This window comes from Hyla sarda, chromosome 3 (genome assembly GCF_029499605.1).
Source record: "Hyla sarda isolate aHylSar1 chromosome 3, aHylSar1.hap1, whole genome shotgun sequence".
Classification (NCBI taxonomy): Eukaryota; Metazoa; Chordata; class Amphibia; order Anura; family Hylidae; genus Hyla; species Hyla sarda.
In genome coordinates, this window is record NC_079191.1 from 14082408 (window position 1) to 14109684 (window position 27277).

Here is a 27277-nt window from a genome sequence, read left to right on the forward strand (position 1 = left end):
GGTATAATATACTGTAAAACAATAAATCTAGTATAATAATATAATATACTGTAAAACAATTAATCTACTATAATAATATGGTATAATATACTGTAAAACAATAAATCTAGTATAATAATATAATATACTGTAAACAATAAATCTAGTATAACAATATGGTATAATATACTGTAAAACAATAAATCTACTATAATTATATGGTATAATATACTGTAAAACAGTAAATCTAGTATAATAATAGAATATACTGTAAAACAGTAAATCTAGTATAATAATATGGTATAATATACTGTAAAACAATAAATCTAGTATAATAATATGGTATAATATACTGTAAAACAGTAAATCTAGTATAATAATATGGTATAATATACAGTAAAACAATAAATCTACTATAATTATATGGTATAATATACTGTAAAACAATAAATCTACTATAATTATATGGTATAATATACTGTAAAACAATAAATCTAGTATAATAATATAATATACTGTAAAACAGTAAATCTAGTATAACAATATGGTATAATATACTGTAAAACAATAAATCTACTATAATTATATGGTATAATATACTGTAAAACAATAAATCTAGTATAATAATATAATATACTGTAAAACAGTAAATCTAGTATAACAATATGGTATAATATACTGAAAAACAATAAATCTACTATAATAATATGGTATAATATACTGTAGAACAATAAATCTAGTATAATAATTGTAATCTAATATAATATAAAGTAGGATAATAGGATATAATGCAGTATAGTAAACTAATTTGATTTTGTATTATTTGGTATAATATAATGCAGTATAAGGCTATGTTCACACACTGTATTTTCGGCCGAATTTGTAGCTGTAAAAAAAAAACATGAATGTTGTAGATTTTTCCACATTTTTATGTTGGTTTGCTCCGTTTTATTCTCGGATATTGTTGTTTCGGACGTTATTTCTTTGTTGTTTGTTTAACATGATTATTATATTATATACTATTTAAAATAATGAAGTGTATAAGGCAGTGTTTCCCAACCAGGGTGCCTCCAGCTGTGGTCAAACTACAACTCCCAGCATGCCCGGACAGCCAAAGGCTGTCCGGGCATGCTGGGAGTTGTAGTTTGGCCACAGCTGAAGGCACCCTAGTTGGGAAACTCTGGTATAAGGTGACACAGTAGAAGATTTTATGCAGCTTTTATGCAGATTTTATGAAGATTTTATGCAGATTTTATGCAGGTTTTATGAAGATTTTATGCAGGTTCTGAAGCTCGGCTGTGATGGTCATATTACATATATTTATTCCATTATTTGTTATTCTTATCGTGATTTTCCCTTTGGAGGAGCGGACCCCCTCCCCGCGGCCCGGATGTCTCTCAGCCGTTTCGTGTTTTTGGCTCCTGACAGTGATGATGTGAAGGTTCTCTCTTCCGACCTTCCAATGTCACCGGTATAACCTGCGTCTACAGCTTCTCGTGTTTACATTCCCATCCTTCACCTCAAGGGAATGAAATTCTACACAGCCCCCACGGTTTACCCTACTCAGAAGCTCCTTGGGGGCGGGGCCACAGTGTGATTGACAGCTCTGCTCATCAGGTCCTGTGATATCACTAAATAATGGGGAAGGGGTATCAAAGCTTGGACACTAACAAACAAAAGATGCTCATTTTGTAAAACAAAATCTTGACTTGTTGTTACCTTACGCCGCCAATCTCGCCAATAATGGGAAAAAAGTGGGTGGAGCAGAGAGCTATAGGACGTTACCCTGAAATTAATAAATTATTATAATTTTTTTTTTTTTTTTAAGAAAGCACCTCACTTGTCTTCAGGTTGTGACTGGTATTACAGCTCAGTCCCTTTTAAGTGAATTCAGCTGCAATACCATATGCAGCCTATAGACAAGAGTGGCGCTGTTTCTTGATAACATTGAAGTGGCACCAAATGCTAATCTATGGAAGGATGCTAATTATGATAGAATAGTAAAAATAGAAAAGAAAAAACCCAGTGACCTGCTCACCTCGGAGTCCTCCGGGAAGATGTTGTCCACCAGTCTTTTGTAGCGAGGACGCAGAGCTCCACAGCAGCCACATACGCCTGGAAGAAGAACAAAGGCATCAGTATGAGGGGAACGGAGAGTATGATGGAGCAGAACAATAGCCTGTGAGGGACCCTGACTACAACTAAGAGCATGACCACGACTATGATCACAACTATGAGCATGACCACGACTATGATCACAACTATGAGCATGACCACGACTATTATTACAACTATGAGCACGACCACGACTATGATCACAACTATGAGCATGACCACGACTATGATCACAACTATGAGCATGACCACGACTATGAGCATGACCACGATATGGGCATGACCACGACTATGAGCATGACCACAACTATGGGCATGACCACGACTACGAGCATGACCACGACTACGAGCATGACCACAACTATGATCACAATTATGAGGATGACCACGACTATGGGCATGACCACAACAATGAGCATGACCACGACTTTGGGCATGACCAAGACTATGAGCATGACCACGACTATGAGCATGACTACGACTATGGGCATGACCACGACTATAAGCATGACCACGACTATGAGCATGACCACGACTATGAGCATGACCACGACTATGGGCATGACTATGGCCACAACTATAACCACAACTATGATTACGACTATGATTATGACCATTAACTATAACTTCTTGAGAAGTTTATGGAAAGAGATGTGTACGTGAGTATCCAGTAGCCACCATATCTATTGTTATGGGGGATCTGTAGAGGACCAACTGTTATGGGGGATCTGTAGATGACACACTTATGGGGGATCTGTAGAGGACCAACTGTTATGGGGGATCTGTAGAGGACACACTGTTATGGGGGATCTGTAGAGGACACACTGTTATGGGAGATCTGTAGATGACGCATTTTTATGGAGGATCTGTAGAGGAAACTGTTATGGGGGATCTGTAGATGACACACTGTTATGGGGGATCTGTAGATGACACACTGTTATGGGGGATCTGTAGATGACACACTTATGGGGGGATCTGTAGAGGACACACTGTTATGGTGGGATCTGTAGAGGACACACTGTTATGGGGGATCTGTAGATGACACTTATGGGGGATCTGTAGATGACACACTGTTATGGGGACCTGTAGATGACACACTGTTATGGGGGATCTGTAGAGGACACACTGTTATGGGGGATCTGTAGATGACACACTGTTATGGGGGGATCTGTAGAGGACACACTGTTATGGGGATCTGTAGATGACACACTGTTATGGGGGATCTGTAGAGGACGCACTGTTATGGGGGATCTGTAGAGGACACTGTTATGGGGGATCTGTAGATGACGCACTGTTATGGGGGATCTGTAGATGACACACAGTTATGGGGGATTACGGGGGAACTGTAGATTACCCTGTTACAGGGGATCTGTAGATGAGACACTTATGGGGGATCTGTTGATGACACTGTTATGGGGGATCTTTAGATGACAAACTTATGGGGGATCTGTAGATGTCACACTGTTATGGGGGATCTGTAGATGACACACCGCTATGGGGAATCTGTAGATGACACACTGTTATGGTGAATCTGTAGATGACACTCTATTATGGGGGATCTGTAGATGACACCCTGTTATGGGGGATCTGTAGATGACACCCTGTTATGGGGGATCTGTAGATGACACCCTGTTATGGGGATCTGTAGATGACACTGTTATGGGGGATCTGTAGATGACACATTGTTATGGGGGATCTGTAGATGACACCCCCTTATGGGGAATCTGTAGATGACACACTGTTATGGGGGATCTGTAGATGACACTGTTATGGGGGATCTGTAGAGGACACACTGTTATGGGGATCTGTAGATGACACACTGTTATGGGGATCTGTAGATGACACACTGTTATGGGGGATCTGTAGATGACGCACTGTTATGGGGGATCTGTAGATGACACACTGTTATGGGGGATCTGTAGAGGACACACTGTTATGGGGGATCTGTAGATGACACACTGTTATGGGGGATCTGTAGATGACACACTGTTATGGGGGATCTGTAGATGACGCACTGTTATGGGGGATCTGTAGATGACACTGTTATGGGGGATCTGTAGATGACACACTGTTATGGGGGATCTGTAGATGACGCACTGTTATGGGGGATCTGTAGATGACACACTGTTATGGGGGATCTGTAGAGGACACTGTTATGGGGGATCTGTAGATGACACACTGTTATGGGGGATCTGTAGATGACACACTGTTATGGGGGATCTGTAGATGACACACTGTTATGGGGGATCTGTAGATGACACACTGTTATGGGGATCTGTAGATGACACACTGTTGTGGGGGATCTGTATATGACACACTGTTATGGGGGATCTGTAGATGACACACTGTTATGGGGATCTGTAGATGACACACTGTTGTGGGGGATCTGTAGATGATGCACTGTTATGGGGGATCTGTAGATGACGCACTATTATGGGGGATCTGTAGATGACACACTGTTATGGGGGATCTGTAGATGACACACTGTTATGGGGGCTCTGTAGATGACACTGTTATGGGGGATCTGTAGATGACACACTGTTATGGGGGATCTGTAGATGACACACTGTTATGGGGGATCTGTAGATGACACTGTTATGGTGGATCTGTAGATGACACACTGTTATGGGGGATCTGTAGATGAAACACTGTTATGGGGGATCTGTAGATGACACTGTTATGGAGATCTGTAGATGACACTTATGAGGGATCTGTAGATGACACACTATTATGGGGGATCTGTAGATGGCGCACTGTTATGGGGGATCTGTAGATGACACTGTTATGGGGGCACCTGTGACACATTTTTATATGGGGAGGTTGGCAGCCGGGAAGCTTGGGGTGAATGGTACTAACACCAGACGGTGCGGCGCAGGGCACAGTGGGTAGACATGGGGCGGTGGATGTCACGAATAATACAGGGGTAGCTGGCACTGTACTCGGCTGTGAGGTGGGCACAATGTGGGTGAAGCGTCTGCCCCCCCTGTTTTATCTGTCACACTGTGCCCGGCTCCTGCGGTGATTCACCACCAGGTGGAGGGAGTCTCTGCGGTAACACCAGCCTCTTGTCAGCAGAAGAATCCAGACAGGCTGGAGGGACTTAACCCATTCCTACTGCAGAACTGATACATTGTAACAAAAAGGAAACAGCTGGTCAAGAATGGATACATTTGTAACAGGAGAGATGTTTGTTCTGATGGTCACCTAGACCAGTGTTTCCAAACCAGTGCTGCAAAACTACAACTCACAGCATGCCCGGACAGCCGTTGGCTGTCCGGGCATGCTGGGAGTTGTAGTTTTGCAACAGCTGTAGGCACCCTGATTTGACTGTAAAAATATATAATTCCCGGCAATCCCCATAAACCCCCACATTATATTTCTCTTCTCCGCCCATCATTGCCCGGTATTAGTCTCCCGTCTCCGGTAGCGGCGGACTCATCCATCAATGGCGCGGGCTGCGGATTTGTGGCTGACACTATGGGCCAGGAGATAAAACGAGAGATGATGCATCAGGATCAGCGCCTCCGCTATAGTCATTTACGCCAGATTAATGCTTCGCCATGGAGAAGCGGAAAAGTACGGTCATGTGACTGGAAGATTAGAAAAAGGGGAAATCTGGATGAAATGTCAATCTCCGGGGAGCCGCTTCTAATCAGTCCCTAAATGCCACAGGATGAGAAAAAACACTGTGTGCTGCTGGGGGAAGGGGGCGCCCTGCTTCTTCCTGTATGCAAGACTCAATCTGTGATCTACAATACATCACACATCTGCTGAAACACTCTGGGGGGGGGGGGGGGACACTGCTCCCTCCACTATACAAGTCTCAATCTGGGATCTCCCCATAATACATCACACTCCTCCTGAAACGCTCTGTGCTGCTCAGAAGGGGTGGGGGGTGCGCACCCTGCTTCTTCCACTATACAAGTCTCAATCTGTGATCCCCCCATAATGCATCACACTCCTCCTAAAACACTCTGTGCTGCTCAGAAGGGGTGGGGGGTGCGCACCCTGCTTCTTCCACTATACAAGTCTCAACCTGTGATCTCCCCATAATGCATTACACTCCTCCTGAAACACTCTGTGCTGCTGGGGTGGGGGTGCGCACCCTGCTTCTTAAACTATACAAGTCTCAATCTGTGATCTACAATAAATTACACATTTCCTAAAACACTCTTCTGTTGGGGGGGGGGGGGTCACTGCTCCCTCCACTATACAAGTCTCAATCTGTGATCCCCCATAATACATCACACTCCTCCTGAAACACTCTGTGCTGCTGGGGTGGGGGTGCACACCCTACTTCTTCCACTATACAAGTCTCAATCTGTGATCCCCCCATAATACATCACACTCCTCCTGAAACACTCTGTGCTGCTCAGAAGGCGTGGGGGGGGGGGGGGGCGCACCCTGCTTATTCCACTATACAAGTCTCAACCTGTGATCTACAATAAATTACACATTTCCTGAAACACTCTGTTCTGCTGGGGTGGGGGGGGGGGGGGGGGGCATTGCTCCCTCCACTATACAAGTCTCAATCTGGGATCTCCCCATAATACATCACACTCCTCCTGAAACGCTCTGTGCTGCTCAGAAGGGGTGGGGGGTGCGCACCCTGCTTCTTCCACTATACAAGTCTCAATCTGTGATCCCCCCATAATGCATCACACTCCTCCTAAAACACTCTGTGCTGCTCAGAAGGGGTGGGGGGTGCGCACCCTGCTTCTTCCACTATACAAGTCTCAACCTGTGATCTCCCCATAATGCATTACACTCCTCCTGAAACACTCTGTGCTGCTGGGGTGGGGGTGCGCACCCTGCTTCTTAAACTATACAAGTCTCAATCTGTGATCTACAATAAATTACACATTTCCTAAAACACTCTTCTGCTGGGGGGGGGGGGGGGGTCACTGCTCCCTCCACTATACAAGTCTCAATCTGTGATCCCCCATAATACATCACACTCCTCCTGAAACACTCTGTGCTGCTGGGGTGGGGGGTGCGCACCCTACTTCTTCCACTATACAAGTCTCAATCTGTGATCCCCCCATAATACATCACACTCCTCCTGAAACACTCTGTGCTGCTCAGAAGGCGTGGGGGGGGGGGGGGGGGCGCACCCTGCTTATTCCACTATACAAGTCTCAACCTGTGATCTACAATAAATTACACATTTCCTGAAACACTCTGTTCTGCTGGGGTGGGGGGGGGGGGCATTGCTCCCTCCACTATACAAGTCTAAACCTGTGATCCCCCCACAATACATCACACTCCTCCTGAAACGCTCTGTGCTGCTCAGAACGGGGGGGGGTACGCACCCTGCTTCTTCCACTATACAGGTCTCATCCTGTGATTCCCCCACGCCCCCCCATAATACATCACACTCCTCCTGAAACGCTCTGTGCTGCTTGGAGGGGATGGGAAGGGGGGGGTGCGCACCCTGCTTCTTCCACTATTCAAGTCTCAATCAGTGATCCCCCATAATACATCACACTTCTCCTGAAACACTCTGTGCTGCTCAGAAGGAGTGGGGGAGGGGAGGGGGTGCGCACCCTGATTCTTCCACTATACAAGTCTCAACCTGTGATCTACAATAAATCACACATCTCCTGAAACACTCTTCTGCTGGGGTGGGGGGGGGGGGGGGGACACTGCTCCCTCCACTATACAAGTCTCAATCTGTGGTCCCCCATAATGCATCACACTCCTCCTGAAACGCTCTGTGCTGCTCAGAAGGGGTGGGGGGTGCGCACCCTGCTTCTTCCACTATACGAGTCTCAACCCATGATCTACAATAAATCACATCTCCTGAAACACTCTGTTCTGCTGGGGTGGGGGGGGGGGGGGGACACTGCTCCCTCCACTATAAAAGTCTCAACCTGTGATCCCCCCATAATACATCAAATGCCTCCTGAAACATTCTGGCTGGCATTTATCATTATGTTTATTTAAAGGGGTACTCCAGTGAAATTTTTTTTTTTTTTAAATCAACTGGTGCCAGAAAGTTAAACATATTTGTAAATTATTTCTATTAAAAAGATCTTTACCCTTCCATTACTTTTTAGCAGCTGTATACTACAGAGGAAATTCTTTTTGAATTTGAATTTGATTTTTGTCTTGTCCACAGTGCTCTCTACTGACACCTGATGTCCGTATCAGGAACTGTCCAGAGCAGGAGAAAATCCCCATAGCAAACCTATGCTGCTCTGGACAGTTCCTGACACAGACAGAGGTGTCAGCAGAGAGCACTGTGGACAGTTCCTGACCCTTCCAGTACTTTTTAGCAGCTGTATGTTACAGAGGAAATTCTTTTCTTTTTTGAATTTCTGTTTTGTCTTAAAACAGAAATTCAAAAAGAAAAGAATTTCCTCTGTAACATACAGCTGCTAAAAAGTACTGGAAGGGTAAATATTTTTTAATAGAAGTAATTTACAAATCTGTTTAACTTTCTGGCACCAGTTGATTTAAAAAAATTAAATAAAATGTTTTCCGCCGGAGTACCCCTTTAAATGGTCGCAGAACATTTGATAAATTTTGTGCAGGTCACATTTTCTAAAATTTCCCTCTTCACATACACCAAAAAGCTAAACTGAGTCTGGGCTGGTGTAGTTTTAGAGACTTTTCAGTGGCTTTGTGCTTTTTTTGCGCCTTTTCACAAAAAGGCGCAGTTCATAAAACCCTTCTGTATCATGTGTATTGCCAAAATCAGTGGATTGCTACTCAAAATCAGCAGAAATGTGGAAACCAAAAGGCGTACAAAAAAAAAAGGACACTTGCGCCAAAATAGCGCCAAGTATGGATCAGTAATCTACCCTCTCAAAAAATACTCTGCGCGGCTGGGGGCTCCTTCTATGATATAGGTCACTAATCCTCCTAAAAAAATCAGCACTCTCCTCTCCTGAAATACTGCTGTGCGCCCCAACTAGTCTGGGAACCAAGACATTACACTGCTCTACTTAAAGGGGTACTCCGGTGGAAATCAACTGGTACCAGAAAGTTAAACAGATTTGTAAATTACTTCTATGAAAAAATCTTAATCCTTCCAGTACTTTTTAGCTGCTGAATACTACAAAGGAATTTTTTTTCTTTTTGGAACAGTGCTCTCTGTTGACATCATGAACACAGAGCTCTCTGCTGACATCACGAGCACAGTGCTCTCTGCTGACATCACGAGCACAGTGCTCTCTGCTGACATCTCTGTCTATTTTTAGAACTATCCAGAGTAGAAGAAAATCCCCATAGCAAACATATGCTGCTCTGGACAGTTCCTAAAATGCACAGAGATGTCAGCAGAAAGCCCTGTGGTCATGATGTCAGCAGAGAGCACTGCGTTCCAAAAAGAATTTCCTCTGTAGTTTTCAGCAGCTAATAAGTACTGGAAGGATTAAGATTTTGTAATAGAAGTGATTTACAAATCTATTTAACTTTCTGGTTGATTTAAAAAAAGAAAAAAGAAAATAAAAGTTTTCCACTGGAGTACCCCTTTAAACACTCTGTGCTGCTTTTTACTGATCAGCCCCCCCCCCCCCCCCCCCTCCCAGGGTGGAGGGGTTTAGTTGAGGCTGCGATGGAACAACAACTCCCATCATGCCGGCAGCAGTAGTGGGAACCAGTGCAGTATACAGTAGATTGTAGGAATAGAAATGCCACCCTAGAAGCTGGGGCACTTGGTATCTTCAGGGCAGGGTCACGTGACCGGGTTTTGCGCAGGGTCACGTGACCTGGTTTTGCTCCTTCACATTATTTCGATGCTTTTAAACCGTTTACTCTGCAGATCGGCTCTCGCAGATTTAGGTCACTGTCAGAGCTGATGGAAAGATCCCCGGTCCAGGGGAAGGGATCCTAACCGGATCAGGGGCCACAGTCATATGATCATGAGGAAGGAGCGGAGGGTCAATAACACTATAAATTGCCCACCATGGTGCCTTATACAGAGGTAACACACATACTACAGGGAGGCGTGAGATTCACTGGTATGGACACACAGGCGCTTAAAGGGGTACTCCGGTGGAAAACTTTTTTTTTTTTTTTTATGAACTGGTGCCAGAAAGTTAAACAGATTTGTAAATTACTTCTATTAAAAAATCTTAATCCTTCCAGTACTTATTAGCTGCTGAATAGTACAGAGGAAATTCTTTTCTTTTTGGAACACAGAGCTCTCTGCTGACCTCACGAGCACAGTGCTCTCTGCTGACATCTCTGTCCATTTTAGGAACTGTCCAGAGCAGCGTATGTTTGCTATGAGAATTTTCTCCTACTCTGGACAGTTCTTAAAATGGACAGAGATGTCAGCAGAGAGCACTGTGCTCGTGATGTCAGCAGAGAGCTCTGTGTTCCAAAAAGAAAAGAATTTCCTCTGTACTATTCAGCAGCTAATAAGTACTGGAAGGATTAAGATTTTTTAATAGAAGTAATTTACAAATCTGTTTGACTTTCTGACACCAGTTGATTTAAACAAAAACAAAAAAGTTTTCCACTGGAGTTCCCCTTTAAATGGCCAGACATGATAGAGAACATGTATAATACTAAAGAGCTGTACTCACTATTCTGCTGGTGAGGTCACTGTGTACATACATTACATTACTTATCCTGTACTGATCCTGAGTTATATCCTGTAAATCTTTTATTAGAAAAATATAAATCATAACAAAACATAAACCAGCACAACTTTGCCATAACGGAAAACAACAACATGAAATAACATAAATCCAAACTTTACATTTAAATAAAAGAACAAAAATCCTGCCTAACCGGCCAGCCCAGCTTTCCTACTAGAACTAGAAATATTATAATTACACCTTTCATAGCCAAACAACACACTCATAAGAAACATAAATATAGCACTATTTCGCTTTAACTCAAAACACCCAAACTCGGGAAAAATCATACATAGAAAACACAACAAGCACTCACACTGCACACCATGTTTTTTTTTTTTTTTTTTTTTAAATAATAATAATAATAATAACACTATACCACACTCACACATGCACACATATATATACATATATTAACTACATTTAACCAAGAAACAAAAAAAAAAAAAATAAATAAATAAATTAAATTCAACTCAAAATACCCAAACTCGGGAAAATATCACAGAAAACACAATACACACATGCTTACACACATCTTTACTACATACTACATATATAAACCAAAGAAAATAAATCCACAACGGGATACTAAAGAAACAGTACTACAAAAATAAAACTGGTTCGACTGCCATGTCTATCTCTACTAAAATACTATATACTTAAAAAATTAAAAAATAAATTAAATTTTTATTTTTTATTTTTTTTTATAATAATATAACATACATTATACATACTATATACATAACTGACTATATACTGTTACGCCAAGCGCTCCGGGTCCCCGCTCCTCCCCGGAGCGCTCGCTACACTCTCCTCACTGCAGCGCTCCGGTCAGATCCACTGACCTGGGGCGCTGCGATACCGCCTCCAGCCGGGATGCGATTCGCGATGCGGGTAGCGCCCGCTCGCGATGCGCACCCCGGCTCCCGTACCTGACTCGCTCTCCGTCAGTCCTGTCCCGGCGCGCGCGGCCCCGCTCCCTAGGGCGCGCGCGCGCCGGGTCTTTGCGATTTAAAGGGCCACTGCGCCGCTGATTGGCGCAGTGGTTCCAATTAGTGTTATCACCTGTGCACTTCCCTATATCACCTCACTTCCCCTGCACTTCCTTGCCGGATCTTGTTGCCATCGTGCCAGTGAAAGCGTTCCTTGTATGTTCCTAGCCTGTGTTCCAGACCTCCTGCCGTTGCCCCTGACTACGATCCTTGCTGCCTGCCCCGACCTTCTGCTACGTCCGACCTTGCTTCTGTCTACTCCCTTGTACCGCGCCTATCTTCAGCAGCCAGAGAGGTTGAGCCGTTGCTAGTGGATACGACCTGGTCACTACCGCCGCAGCAAGACCATCCCGCTTTGCGGCGGGCTCTGGTGAAAACCAGTAGTGACTTAGAACCGATCCACTAGCACGGTCCACGCCAATCCCTCTCTGGCACAGAGGATCCACTACCTGCCAGCCGGCATCTTGACAGTAGATCCGGCCATGGATCCCGCTGAAGTTCCTCTGCCAGTTGTCGCTGACCTCACCACGGTGGTCGCCCAGCAGTCGCAACAGATAGCGCAACAAGGCCAACAGCTGTCTCAACTGACCGTTATGCTTCAGCAGTTACTACCACAGCTTCAGCAATCATCTCCTCCGCCAGCTCCTGCATCTCCTCCGCAGCGAGTGGCCGCTTCTGCTTTACGACTATCCTTGCCGGATAAATTTGATGGGGACTCTAAGTTTTGCCGTGGCTTTCTTTCCCAATGTTCCCTGCACCTGGAGATGATGTCGGACCAGTTTCCCACTGAAAGGTCTAAGGTGGCTTTCGTAGTCAGCCTTCTGTCTGGAAAAGCCCTGTCTTGGGCCACACCGCTCTGGGACCGCAATGACCCCGTCACTGCCTCTGTACACTCCTTCTTCTCGGAAATTCGAAGTGTCTTTGAGGAACCTGCCCGAGCCTCTTCTGCTGAGACTGCCCTGTTGAACCTGGTCCAGGGTAATTCTTCCGTTGGCGAGTATGCCGTACAATTCCGTACTCTTGCTTCAGAATTATCCTGGAATAATGAGGCCCTCTGCGCGACCTTTAAAAAAGGCCTATCCAGCAACATTAAAGATGTTCTGGCCGCACGAGAAATCCCTGCTAATCTACATGAACTCATTCACCTAGCCACTCGCATTGACATGCGTTTTTCCGAAAGGCGTCAGGAGCTCCGCCAGGATATGGACTCTGTTCGCACGAGGCGTTTCTTCTCCCCGGCTCCTCTCTCCTCTGGTCCCCTGCAATCTGTTCCTGTGCCTCCCGCCGTGGAGGCTATGCAGGTCGACCGGTCTCGCCTGACACCTCAAGAGAGGACACGACGCCGCATGGAGAATCTCTGCCTGTACTGTGCTAGTACCGAACACTTCCTGAAGGATTGTCCTATCCGTCCTCCCCGCCTGGAAAGACGTACGCTGACTCCGCACAAAGGTGAGACAGTCCTTGATGTCTACTCTGCTTCTCCACGTCTTACTGTGCCTGTGCGGATATCTGCCTCTGCCTTATCCTTCTCTACTATGGCCTTCTTGGATTCCGGATCTGCAGGAAATTTTATTTTGGCCTCTCTCGTCAACAGGTTCAACATCCCGGTGACCAGTCTCGCCAGACCCCTCTACATCAATTGTGTAAACAATGAAAGATTGGACTGTACCATACGTTTCCGCACGGAGCCCCTTCTAATGCACATCGGACCTCATCACGAGAGGATTGAACTTTTGGTCCTTCCCAATTGCACTTCTGAAATTCTCCTTGGACTTCCCTGGCTTCAACTTCACTCCCCAACCCTGGATTGGTCCACTGGGGAGATCAAGAGTTGGGGGCCCTCTTGTTCCAAGGACTGCCTAAAACCGGTTCCCAGTAACCCTTGCCGTGACTCTGTGGTTCCTCCCGTAACCGGTCTCCATAAGGCCTATATGGACTTTGCGGATGTTTTTTGCAAAAAACAAGCTGAGACTCTACCTCCTCACAGGCCTTATGATTGTCCTATCGACCTCCTCCCGGGCACTACTCCACCCCGGGGCAGAATTTATCCTCTGTCCGCCCCGGTGCTTATAATCTCATCCGCATCAGAGAGGGGGATGAATGGAAAACGGCATTTAACACCAGAGATGGACACTTTGAGTATCTGGTCATGCCCTTTGGCCTGTGCAACGCCCCTGCCGTCTTCCAAGACTTTGTTAATGAAATTTTTCGTGATCTTTTATACTCCTGTGTTGTTGTATATCTGGACGATATCCTGATTTTTTCTGCCAATCTAGAAGAACACCGCCAGCATGTCCGTATGGTTCTTCAGAGACTTCGTGACAATCAACTCTATGCCAAAATAGAGAAATGTCTGTTTGAATGCCAATCTCTTCCTTTCCTAGGATACTTGGTCTCTGGCCAGGGACTACAAATGGATCCAGACAAACTCTCTGCCGTCTTAGATTGGCCACGCCCCTCCGGACTCCGTGCTATCCAACGTTTTTTGGGGTTCGCCAATTATTACAGACAATTTATTCCACATTTTTCTACCGTTGTGGCTCCTATCGTGGCTTTAACCAAAAAAAATGCCGATCCCAAGTCTTGGCCTCCTCAAGCGGAAGACGCCTTTAAACGGCTCAAGTCTGCCTTTTCTTCGGCTCCCGTGCTCTCCAGACCTGACCCATCTAAACCCTTCCTATTGGAGGTTGATGCCTCCTCTGTGGGAGCTGGAGCTGTCCTTCTACAAAAAAATTCTTCCGGGCATGCTGTTACTTGTGGTTTTTTTTCTAGGACCTTCTCTCCGGCGGAGAGAAACTACTCCATCGGGGATCGAGAGCTTCTAGCCATTAAATTAGCACTTGAGGAATGGAGGCATCTGCTGGAGGGATCAAGATTTCCAGTTATTATTTACACCGATCACAAGAACCTCTCCTACCTCCAGTCTGCCCAACGGCTGAATCCTCGCCAGGCCAGGTGGTCTCTGTTCTTTGCCCGATTTAATTTTGAAATTCACTTTCGGCTTGCCGATAAGAACATTAGGGCCGATGCTCTCTCTCGTTCCTCGGATGCTTCTGAAGTTGAACTCTCTCCGCAACACATCATTCCTCCTGACTGCCTGATTTCCACTTCTCCAGCCTCCATCAGGCAAACTCCTCCAGGAAAGACCTTTGTTTCTCCACGCCAACGCCTCGGAATCCTCAAATGGGGCCACTCTTCCCATCTCGCAGGTCATGCGGGCATCAAGAAATCTGTGCAACTCATCTCTCGCTACTATTGGTGGCCGACTCTGGAGACGGATGTTGTGGACTTTGTGCGAGCCTGCACTATCTGTGCCCGGGATAAGACTCCTCGCCAGAAGCCCGCTGGTTTTCTTCATCCTCTGCCTGTCCCCGAACAGCCTTGGTCTCTGATTGGTATGGATTTTATTACTGACTTACCCCCATCCCATGGCAACACTGTTATTTGGGTGGTCGTTGATCGATTCTCCAAAATGGCACATTTCATCCCTCTTCCTGGTCTTCCTTCAGCGCCTCAGTTGGCTAAACAATTTTTTGTACACATTTTTCGTCTTCACGGGTTGCCCACGCAGATCGTCTCGGATAGAGGCGTCCAATTCGTGTCTAAATTCTGGAGGGCTCTCTGTAAACAACTCAAGATTAAATTAAATTTTTCTTCTGCATATCATCCTCAATCCAATGGACAAGTAGAAAGAATTAACCAGGTCTTGGGTGATTATTTACGACATTTTGTTTCCTCCCGCCAGGATGACTGGGCAGATCTTCTACCATGGGCCGAATTCTCGTATAACTTCAGAGTCTCTGAATCTTCCTCCAAATCCCCATTTTTCGTGGTGTACGGCCGTCACCCTCTTCCCCCCCTCCCTACCCCCTTGCCCTCTGGTCTGCCCGCTGTGGATGAAATTTCTCGTGATCTTTCCATCATATGGAGAGAGACCCAAAATTCTCTCTTACAGGCTTCATCACGCATGAAGAAGTTCGCGGATAAGAAAAGAAGAGCTCCTCCCATTTTTTCCCCTGGAGACAAGGTATGGCTCTCCGCTAAATATGTCCGCTTCCGTGTCCCTAGCTATAAGTTGGGACCACGCTATCTTGGTCCTTTCAAAATTTTGTGCCAGATTAATCCTGTCTCTTACAAACTTCTTCTTCCTCCTTCTCTTCGTATTCCTAATGCCTTTCACGTTTCTCTTCTTAAACCACTTATCATTAACCGTTTCTCTCCCAAATCTGTTCCTCCCACTCCTGTTTCCGGCTCCTCGGACATCTTCTCCGTCAAAGAGATTCTGGCATCTAAAAAGGTCAGAGGGAAAACCTTTTTTTTAGTGGATTGGGAGGGTTGTGGTCCAGAAGAGAGATCCTGGGAACCTGAGGACAACATCCTAGACAAAAGTCTGCTCCTCAGGTTCTCAGGCTCTAAGAAGAGGGGGAGACCCAAGGGGGGGGGTACTGTTACGCCAAGCGCTCCGGGTCCCCGCTCCTCCCCGGAGCGCTCGCTACACTCTCCTCACTGCAGCGCTCCGGTCAGATCCACTGACCCGGGGCGCTGCGATACCGCCTCCAGCCGGGATGCGATTCGCGATGCGGGTAGCGCCCGCTCGCGATGCGCACCCCGGCTCCCGTACCTGACTCGCTCTCCGTCAGTCCTGTCCCGGCGCGCGCGGCCCCGCTCCCTAGGGCGCGCGCGCCGGGTCTTTGCGATTTAAAGGGCCACTGCGCCGCTGATTGGCGCAGTGGTTCCAATTAGGGTAATCACCTGTGCACTTCCCTATATCACCTCACTTCCCCTGCACTTCCTTGCCGGATCTTGTTGCCATCGTGCCAGTGAAAGCGTTCCTTGTATGTTCCTAGCCTGTGTTCCAGACCTCCTGCCGTTGCCCCTGACTACGATCCTTGCTGCCTGCCCCGACCTTCTGCTACGTCCGACCTTGCTTCTGTCTACTCCCTTGTACCGCGCCTATCTTCAGCAGCCAGAGAGGTTGAGCCGTTGCTAGTGGATACGACCTGGTCACTACCGCCGCAGCAAGACCATCCCGCTTTGCAGCGGGCTCTGGTGAAAACCAGTAGTGACTTAGAACCGATCCACTAGCACGGTCCACGCCAATCCCTCTCTGGCACAGAGGATCCACTACCTGCCAGCCGGCATCGTGACATATACACTACTATGTACAATACTATACACAAACTATATACACCTATAAACAGAAAACACACCTACAAATATAAAAGAACACTCTACACTAAACTGACCCTTCACCCACACCACCCAACCTCCTGTACATGGGTCAGAGTTTTTTCCATACAGTTCATAGTCCTCAATGTCCAGTCCACTGACCCATGCCAGGGCCACCAAAAGAAAAGACCACCACCCACAAATATACCCTCCCAACCTAGAACTCCTCCCAACCAACTTAACCATAACCAGCTTTAACATACATAAGCAAACAATAAAACCCACTTTAGGCCCAAGTTCGGTGCCTGTAAGCCCTTCATAACCATAGCATCTGAAAACAAAACAAAAAGCTAGGGTGCACATGCATTAGCCCACCACCAGGAAGAAGGATGGCAATCCTGATACATACAAAATGTATATTCTTTCCCTAACTGCACCCTACCTCTCACCCTACCATTATCCCTAAAAATAAACTGACCCTACTATCACCCTAACCCTGTCCCTATATCACTGTCCCTAACAAAAACAAGGGTACTCTACCCAAAAGGTCTAGTACCTAGGGCACATCAAAAGAAAACCCTCTCCATAGGAGAGAAGCCCTACTGGTACCAAGACTGCCATACTCCAAAGACCTGATCTTCTCGAGGTCACCGGTGATATTCCTACAGACCTCCACCTCGGAGAGGACTTTGCGCTGTGTAGACACTAAACACCGTGCATTCCACGTGTAGTATCTAACCACTAAGCTGACTAAAAACAAAGTGCCCCGATCTCGGCCACCCAGGATCCTGAATGCCCCATAAGCCCACTCTGGATAGGTAAGGCCGGCAAGTTGACTCCAGCCGATGGAAGCACCCACCCGGTTGTAGACCCTTATATTAAAGGGACAATGAAGCAGGAAATGGTCCATGCTTTCCAGCATGTCCCCGCACTCTTCTCGGGGACATCCCCGGTCATCAGATCTCCTACACTTCAAATTGTCCCTCACATATAGCTTCCCCTGAAAGCAGCGCCAGGCCAAGTCCCAAAACTTCTGGGGGATCCTTTTCATATTTAAGAGATACAACCCCACCCTCAGATCCCGACCTGGGCAGTCCCTGAGCGCCAGAGGCTTCTGGAAGTGGGTCAACAGAACCCGTTTGTCAAGGAACTGCCTTGACTGGGTCCTGATCTCCCACACTCCCAGACCCCACCGACGTATCGCCTTCAGAGTCGGGGTAGCGTAAGCCGGAAGATGCCCATGGGGCGTACGGAGGTCCTTCACTTGCCCTCCTGTCTCCCATTCCTGGAAGAAAGGCCGAAACCATTCCCTGCAGGAGAGTACCCACGGAGGAGCCCTCTCTGACCAGAGGTTTGAGATGTTGGCTTTCAAGAAGGTGTTTGTTAAGAACACCACAGGGTTTACCATAGATAAACCCCCTAGTCTCCTCGTGCGGTACGTAACCTCTCTCTTGACTAGGTTCATCCTGTTCCCCCATAACATTTGGAAAAACAAGCTGTAGACCCTAGTGTAGTAAGCCTCTGGTAAGATACATACACTGCCCAGATAGATAAACAAGGGGAGCAGGTACGATTTGATCAGGTGTACCCTTTCCCTGAGGGTCATAGACCAACCCTTCCACTGATCCACCCTATGAGTGGCATCCTGTAGCTTACTGTCCCAGTTTTTGGTGGGATAATCATCCTGGCCGAATGTGATGCCCAGAATTTTTGCTGAGTCTTGGGGCCCTGGGAGGGTGTCCGGGAGATCAAAAGTGGGATCTCCCCCTCCCAGCCAGAGACTTTCACACTTATCCCGGTTGATCTTAGACCCGGATGCCTCCGAGTAGCGTTCCACCTCCGACATCACCACATCGACCTCCTCTCTCGAGGACACGAAAATGGTGACATCATCAGCGTACGCCACCACTCTCTGGGCAACATCCAGCTCCGCCAGACTCATCCCGACTCCCGCCAACGGCCCACAATCTACCCTCCGGACGAAGGGATCAATTGCGAACACGTATAAAAGCGGGCTCAAAGGACAACCCTGACGGACTCCAGACCCCACCTCAAAATAGCGGCCAGACCACCCGTTCACCAGCGGGAAACTCTCTGCCCCTGCATATAAGGTCTTAAGCCAATTAATAAAAGCACACGGTAAGCCATATCTCAGGAGGACGGACCAGAGGTACTCGTGGTTCACCCGATCAAATGCTTTGGCCTGATCCAGGGACAGCAAGTACCCCTTCCAGAGACCTGCACTACTCCGCTCCACTGCCTCCCGGACACCGAGAACAGCACTTAAGGTGCTTCGGCCTGGAACAGAGCAGTGCTGGGCCCCCGAAAGGAGCCGGGGAGCAAACTTCACCAGCCGATTAAACAGTATCTTGGCCAGAAGCTTCCTGTCCGTATTGAGAAGAGCTATGGGCCTCCAATTCTCAATATGGCTGGGATCTTTACCCTTTGAGAGAAGAATCAGGGCTGACCTCCTCATTGACTTCGGCAGAGTGCCCGAGGAGAGACACTCATTGAATACCTCAGTCAAGAGGGGAGCTAAAGACTCCTTAAAGGTCTTGTACCACTCGGATGTTAAGCCATCCGGACCTGGTGACTTCTTGGGGGCAAGCCCCTCAATCGCCAGTCTCACTTCCTCTTCCCTGATTTCTTCTGCCAAAACATCAAGAGAGGGGTCTACCCCTGGCTCAGGAAAGGTTTCAGCCAGGAAAGCCGACATCCCGTCTCGATCTAGATCCTTCCTTCCCAAGAGATGCGAGTAGAAGGATCTGACGACCTCCAAGATCCCTGATCTGGACCGATTCAGAGATCCCGTACTATCAATCAGTCCTGAAATGACTTTACTACTCACTGACATCTTACAGTTTCTGTAAGGGTCGGGCGAGCGGTACTTCCCGAAATCCCTCTCAAAAACCAAAGATGCGTGCCTATCGTACTGACACCTCATCAGCAAGGACTTCACTCTGGAGATATCCTCCCGGCTACCTCCAGTCGAGACGAGAAGCTCGAGTTTCCTCCTCAGTCCCTGATACAGGCGATACCTATTCAGGGACCTGAGGCTCGAGAGCTGGCGGAAGAACCCCGCAACCCGCTTCTTGAACATCTCCCACCACTCTGACTTACTACTACATAGGCCCAGTAAAGGTACCTGACTCTGAAGAAAATCCTCAAAGGACTGTCTTATCTCCGCTTCCTCCAGGAGGGACGAATTCAGCTTCCAATAACCTTTACCCATCCGAGGGGTCTCTGAAACATTCAAGGAAAACAAAATCATACAGTGATCGGAGAACTCCACCTCAACCACGGACACTGCAGAAGAGACAGCTTCCTCCTTCAAATAAAACCTGTCTATTCTAGACCTGCAGCTACCTCGATGATAGGTGAAACCCGCGTGGCCTGAGGGGCTCCGGATGTGGGCATCCTCTAGGCGAGCTTCCCTAACTATACTATTGAGGGCTATGCTATCATAAGCCAACCGATCATTGGAGCCTCTCCTATCTTGGGATCTCGTGACAGTATTGAAATCCCCTCCAAAGATCACCTGTCGGCTTGTAAAAAGAAAGGGCTTAATCCTCATAAAGAGATCTTTTCGTCCCCACTTGGTTTGTGGGGCGTAGATGTTAATAAGCCGGAGCTCTTGCCCCTTCATGAGGACATCTAAGATCAGGCACCTCCCCATTTCTAACTCAATAACCCGTCTGCATTCAACAGGAGCGGTAAAAAGGACCGCCACCCCACTATACGGCTCAGCCGCAAGAGACCAGTGGGAGGGGCCACGCCTCCACTCTCTCCTGGCTTTTACCAGAGAGGCTAGATCTGACAACCTGGTCTCCTGCAGATACAAAATATCGGCTTCAACACGGCCGAGAAAATCAAAGGCTGCGAATCTAGCCGTATCAGACTTTATACTGGCACAGTTAATAGATGCCAGCGTCAATGGGGTGAGTGCCGCCATCATGGGTGATTGAGATAGATGGCCCTAACCCCCTCATTTTTGTTTCTTCTTTACCCCCTCATCCCCAGATGAGGAGGCTTCCTTCTCTTTGGACCGTTTTTTAGACTCTGACTGGTCCATTTTAGAATCCCCATCTCCGCCTGGCTCCGATTTGGCCCCATCCCCTGAGGAAATTGCCCCATCAGGACAGGGCCCAGTTCCCCCTGGAGGCTCCCCCACTTCAGGCACCCCATCCCTGACCCCCCCCTCCAAGGAGGGGGAGGAGATGTCTTCAAGGACAGACAACCGGTTAGACAGATCAATCAGAGGGGGGGCAGGTAAGCTTCCGCTTGGGACCTGGTCTGCAGCACGGGGACTAGAGGGCTCCGACCTCTTCTTTCTCCCTTTACTGCCCTTCTTTTTTGGCCGCTCTTCACCCTCCTCATCCACACTTTCACAGTGGGAGGAATCGGAAAGATTGGCCTTGCTGCCCTCTTCTTTACAGATTCTCCCCATTTCCTCATCCAGCACATTCTCCCCCAGGGTCTCAGCAGTTTCAGGACTAACCTCTGGAGCAGGGTCAGAAGCTACCCCTGCCACATGGGAACTCTCCAGTTCCCTGCTCCTTCTCCGATTAGCCTCCCGCCTCAGCTTGGCGGGACTTTTCCTCTTCACTGACCCTGTTGCACCTTCACCCGCACTCGTGCCCTCCCCAGCTGAGGCAACATTACTGCTCTCCCCAGCCAAGGTGACCGTCGCACGGGCAAAGGCGCTAGGACAACGGCTGAAAGGGTGTCCTAAGAAACCACACAGATGACACCTGATCTGCCTACAGGATGCGGCAAGATGACCTACCCCACCGCACAGTGCACAGACCTGCACGGTACAGGCTGCGCTAAAGTGGGTGGGGCTGCCGCACCTGTGACAGACCTTGGGCTGCCCCTGGTAGAAAACTTGGATTCTGTCTCTCCCAAGGAAAGCAGCTGATGGGATGTGGGCAACAGTGCTCCCCGAACGCTTCAGTTTGACGGAAAACGTCCAGGCCCCAGACCAGATCCCATGTTCGTCATAGTTTTTTTTTGGCATGTCCGTCACATCCCCATATCGGCTAAGCCAGGTCATGATATCATAGCAAGATAGTGACTCGTTACGTGTCAATACGGTCACTTTCTTGACCAAATTCTGACGGGATATCGCCTTTACGGCAAAATCCCGCCAGCCGGGCTCGTTTTTCACCACCTCATAGTTCGACCAGAAGAGTTCCAAACCCTCTGGCCGAACGAAGCTGATGTCAAACTCGGAAGTACCGTAGGGGTGGATCAGGGCAAAGATGTCACTTGCCCTGAATTCCATCCGGAGGAGGAGCTCAACCACCTTACCCCGAGGCGGACACGCATCTTCGCCCCTCCACACTAAACGGACCACATTCCTACGGCCACTTTCCTGCCCGGATGTCGGAAGGGACCAGACCACCTCCCCGTTTTGTTCTCGGAAGGCCCCTAAGCCGTGTCTTTCTATCCAAAAAGACAGGACAACCTCACCCCTCCCCTCTACATGGATTGATTTGTCTCCCCTACGTAGAGCCTCCAGGAGGCGCTGTTGCAAGTGACCCCCAGAGCCAGATGGAGATGGGGATCCCCCTGATCCCCCGGCAGTGACGCTGGCATAGCTTCTGGGAGAAGCAGCCACTACCGGGGGGGCAGTCGAACCAGAAACCAAACCAGGACCCTTATTCTTAACAGAGGTGTCAGCCACCAAACCTCTCTCTGCCATTCCACTACCACTCCTCACCTGAATTTCGCTAGCACCCCTCTCTTGCACCCCATTTGCACTCCTCTCTTGCACTCCACTTGCACCTCTCTCTTGCACTCCACTTGCACCCCTCTCTTGCACTCCACTTGCACCCCTCTCTTGTACTCCGCTTGCACCCCTCTCTTGCACTCCGCTTGCACCCCTCTCTTGCACTCCGCTTGCACCCCTCTCTTGCACTCCGCTTGCACCCCTCCCTTGCACTCCACTTGCACCCCTCTCTTGCACTCCACTTGCACCCTTCTCTTGCACTCCGCTTGCACCCCTCTCTTGCACTCCACTTGCACCCTTCTCTTGCACTCCGCTTGCACCCCTCTCTTGCACTCCGCTTGCACCCCTCCCTTGCACTCCACTTGCACCCCTCTCTTGCACTCCACTTGCACCCTTCTCTTGCACTCCGCTTGCACCCCTCCCTTGCACACCACTTGCACCCCTCTCTTGTACACCTCTTGCACCCCCCTCATCCACACTGCTACCACAACTCCTCCCATGCACACTACCATAACTCACATTCTGCACATTACCATTTTTGCTTTCACTTTCACTCTTGCCTACACTCTCCATTGTATTACAGGCTGGGCTGGCTGGGTCTTTTGTTTCATGTACAAGGGTTGCCGGTTTTAGGATTGGCGCTGTAGAGTCCTTCCTTCCACTCTCCTGGGACGCAGAGACAGGCTCCGCCTCTGACATGGGTGGCCACGCCCCCCCACAAAATGCTGTACATCTTGGCGGGAGCTGTCCCTCCAGACGCACTCCCGCCCCGTCAACGTCACCTAGGGGACCGCCCCCTGAACCAACAAGGTCCGGCGCCCGGACACTCCCCCCCCCTCACAGGGGAGTGCCCTGCAGCGCCAGGACCTGTACCGCCCACTTCAACCGAGGGACCGCACCCCGGACGGGTGAATCTGCCGCTATTTTCTGGCGCCTGGACCCCCTCCCCCCTCACAGGAGGGTGCCCTTTTTTTTCTATAGCACCCGCGGCCATTTTGGGTGCACTACTGTATCCCCCATGCTGGCCCCGCTCCACTACAGAAACGGGGTCTGGCAGATTGGGGGACCCAGCACCCTGAGCTGACTTCTCAGCCGACCCAGGTTGCTGGAAAGAAGAAAATACAAATTTCACTCCTTGTGCCTTCTTCCTCTTCTTGCCCTTCACTTTCTTCCTCTTCCCCTTCTCTTCTGGGCCCAAATCATCACCAAAAGTGAAGTTCTCCAGACGGGTGGGGGACTCCTGCATAACAATCGCCCGCAGAAGACCCCCATCTGCCGAGCTGCTGCCATCACTGCAGTCACTGCCGTCATCATCCTCACTGGAGGGAGGTAAGGCCACCTGAGCTGGATTTATATAGTCCGCACTGAGGGTAAGTGGGGGGTCTGGGGTAACAGTGGTGGTGGTACAAACAGAACCCGTGTCCATATCCCCCTCACTCACATCCTCCTCCTCACCTCCCTCCATCTCCTCCTCCTCGCTCTGGCAGTCATCTTGGTGACAATCTTTTTCTGAACCTCTGGAGACCCCCTTTTTGGGGAACCTCTCTTCATTAAGAATCTTCTCACTGAAGAAGCCGGCTCCAGCCACAATGTCTGCTCTCAGCTGAACAATCTCCTCCACCTCTTTCTTTAGTGCTCTCACCTTTGCAGTGAACGCTGCTCTCTTGCCCTTGGCTGCTGTATCCGCCTGGTAAGTTACAAACTTTATGTCTTCTCTTAGACCTCGTAGCTGTTTCCCAAGTTGCTCATATTGGGCCATCTTTGCCTGGATTCTAGATCCGAAAGTCTCCAGGGATTCCCTTGGCTCCTTTACCCCCCATTGCTGGGGTTCTGAGGAGCCTGAGGTAGAAGCCTTCACTCCACTCCTCTGCCTGGATGAGCTTCTTTTCCCAGAGGAACTTTTGCTGGAAGCCTTGCAGCTCCCAGCTGGGGATGGGGGAGGGGGCCCCATATGGCGATGGGCCCTGGTGGATCGTCTCACCCCATCCTGGCTGCTGGCCGTCGCATTTTCCTTTGCACCCCCCGCCGGCCGGGTACGGGGAGTGCAAGATGAAGCCTCCTGGGGCTCCATAGCAGGAAAACCCTCTACCCAGGTATCTGCCACACACCTGGGGAGGGGCGGATGGAAATCACTGCTTCACTGGAAGACTCAGGAGCTCAGCAGAACACAACCTCTCTCCAGAGCTGTACTCACTATTCTGCTGGTGAGGTCACTGTGTACATACATTACATTACTTATCCTGTACTGATCCTGAGTTATATCCTGTATTATACTCCAGAGCTGCACTCACTATTCTGCTGGTGAGGTCACTGTGTACATACATTACATTACTTATCCTGTACTGATCCTGAGTTATATCCTTTATTATACTCCAGAGCTGTACTCACTATTCTGCTGGTGAGGTCACTGTGTACATACATTACATTACTTATCCTGTACTGATCCTGAGTTATATTCTGTATTATACTCCAGAGCTGCACTCACTATTCTGCTGGTGAGGTCACTGTGTACATACATTACATTACTTATCCTGTACTGATCCTGAGTTATATCCTGTATTATACTCCAGAGCTGTACTCAGTATTCTGCTGGTGAGGTCACTGTGTACATACATTACATTACTTACCCTGTACTGATTCTACGTCTATACTATACTCCAGAGCTGCAGTCATAGTTCAGCTGGTTGTTATTGGAAACAGTCAGCAGTGTTTGTGCAGACACTGAACAATAAGGGAACCCTGGGAGATTTCAGCTCTGAAGCTGTAGAATATTTGGGGATTATTTGTGGAATGTGAAAAAAGACTAAAAGGGTCAAAAATATAAGCAATGACATTAAATGGAAATAATGGGAATCTGTCAGCTCTATATCGTGCTCAGAGCTGCAGACATAGGCTGATGAGTTCAAACACATGATGCATAGCTGAGGGCTGTATGCAAAGTTTTAAAATCATGTTTTCCTTCTAAATTCAAGAGTCATAGAGGCTGGGCTGAGCTGCGGCATGCACACCTTCTCTCTCCCTTATGCCTTCCTGTTTGTATTCTAGCACTGAGCCCTGTATATCAATCATGCAGGACAGGGAGGGGTGGGGGAGGGAGGAGGCATGCATGCAACATCTTAATATGGCTTTTATGCCTTGAGCCTAGAAGTAAAACATGATTTTAACTTTGCAATCAGCCATCAGTAAAAAGCCTGGTACCATGTGATCTATCTGCCTGTCAGCTCTGCAACTCTGAGCAAGATATAGAGGCGACAGTAAAAGCCCAAAATGTCCTTAAACATCAGACAGTACCCCCCCCCCCCCCCCCCCCACAGCGACTTACCAGACATACAATGGGCCATCTGTCTGCTCCCATAGACAGAGCCTGAACAATAACCATAAGAACTGCAAACTCAGTGCAAGAATGTGACAGATCTGAAAATAAATGCCAGCACGTGCGGCACTGCCAGGTGGCGGCATCTGGGGCAGAGAAATACTGAACGTCAGCGGATCTGAAAGAGCCAGGGACCGGAGGAGCTCAGGACTGACACAGCTAGTACTGACCCTCCATGTACACCGCAGTGCATGGCATCACAGGAGGGGGCACTCCACTCACCGCCACTAACAGAGCACAACCGCGGTGTGTACAGAAGAAACACCACAACATCAACCGCAACTGTGACCAACACCTGGAGCAATATATGACTAAGAGAGACAGAGAGGAGACCATTATCACAGGGACAGAGAATCATCATTATAGCAGTTATATTCTTGTACATAGGGAGCAGTATTATAGTAGTTATATTCTTGTATATAGGAGCAGTATTATAGTAGTTATATTCTTGTATATAGGAGCAGTATTATAGTAGTTATATTCTTGTATATAGGAGACAGTATTATAGTAGTTATATTCTTGTATATAGGAGGCAGTATTATAGTAGTTATATTCTTGTAGATAGGGGCAGTATTATAGTAGTTATATTCTTGTATATAGGAGGCAGTATTATAGTAGTTATATTCTTGTATATAGGAGCAGTATTATAGTAGTTATATTCTTGTATATAGGAGCAGTATTATAGTAGTTATATTCTTGTATATAGGAGGAGTATTATAGTAGTCATATTCTTGTATATAGGAGCAGTATTATAGTAGTTATATTCTTGTATATAGGAGCAGTATTATAGTAGTTATATTCTTGTATATAGGAGCAGTATTATAGTAGTTATATTCTTGTATATAGGAGGAGTATTATAGTAGTCATATTCTTGTATATAGGAGCAGTATTATAGTAGTTATATTCTTGTATATAGGAGCAGTATTATAGTAGTTATATTCTTGTATATAGGAGCAGTATTATAGTAGTTATATTCTTGTATATAGGAGCAGTATTATAGTAGTTATATTCTTGTATATAGGAGCAGTATTATAGTAGTTATATTCTTGTATATAGGAGCAGTATTATAGTAGTTATATTCTTGTATATAGGAGGAGTATTATAGTAGTCATATTCTTGTATATAGGAGCAGTATTATAGTAGTTATATTCTTGTATATAGGAGCAGTATTATAGTAGTTATATTCTTGTATATAGGAGCTGTTACGCCTAGCGCTCCGGGCCCCCGCTCCTCCCCGGAGCGCTCACGGCGTCTTTCTCCCTGCAGCTCCCCGGTCAGTCCCGCTGACCGGGAGCGCTGCTCTGTCATGGCCGTTGGGGATGCGATT

At 47.7% G+C, this 27277-nt stretch overlaps 1 protein-coding gene across 3 annotated transcripts in view; it reads right to left on the reverse strand.

Moving 5' to 3' along the window:
- Window positions 1-27277, reverse strand: part of EFR3B (EFR3 homolog B) — a 235255-nt gene that overhangs the window by 105239 nt on the left and 102739 nt on the right. For all 3 annotated transcript variants that reach the window (XM_056563781.1, XM_056563783.1, XM_056563782.1), the window contains exon 2: window positions 2018-2094. In XM_056563781.1, the coding sequence (XP_056419756.1) occupies window positions 2018-2094 (77 nt within the window). The remainder of the gene's footprint in view (window positions 1-2017; window positions 2095-27277) is intronic.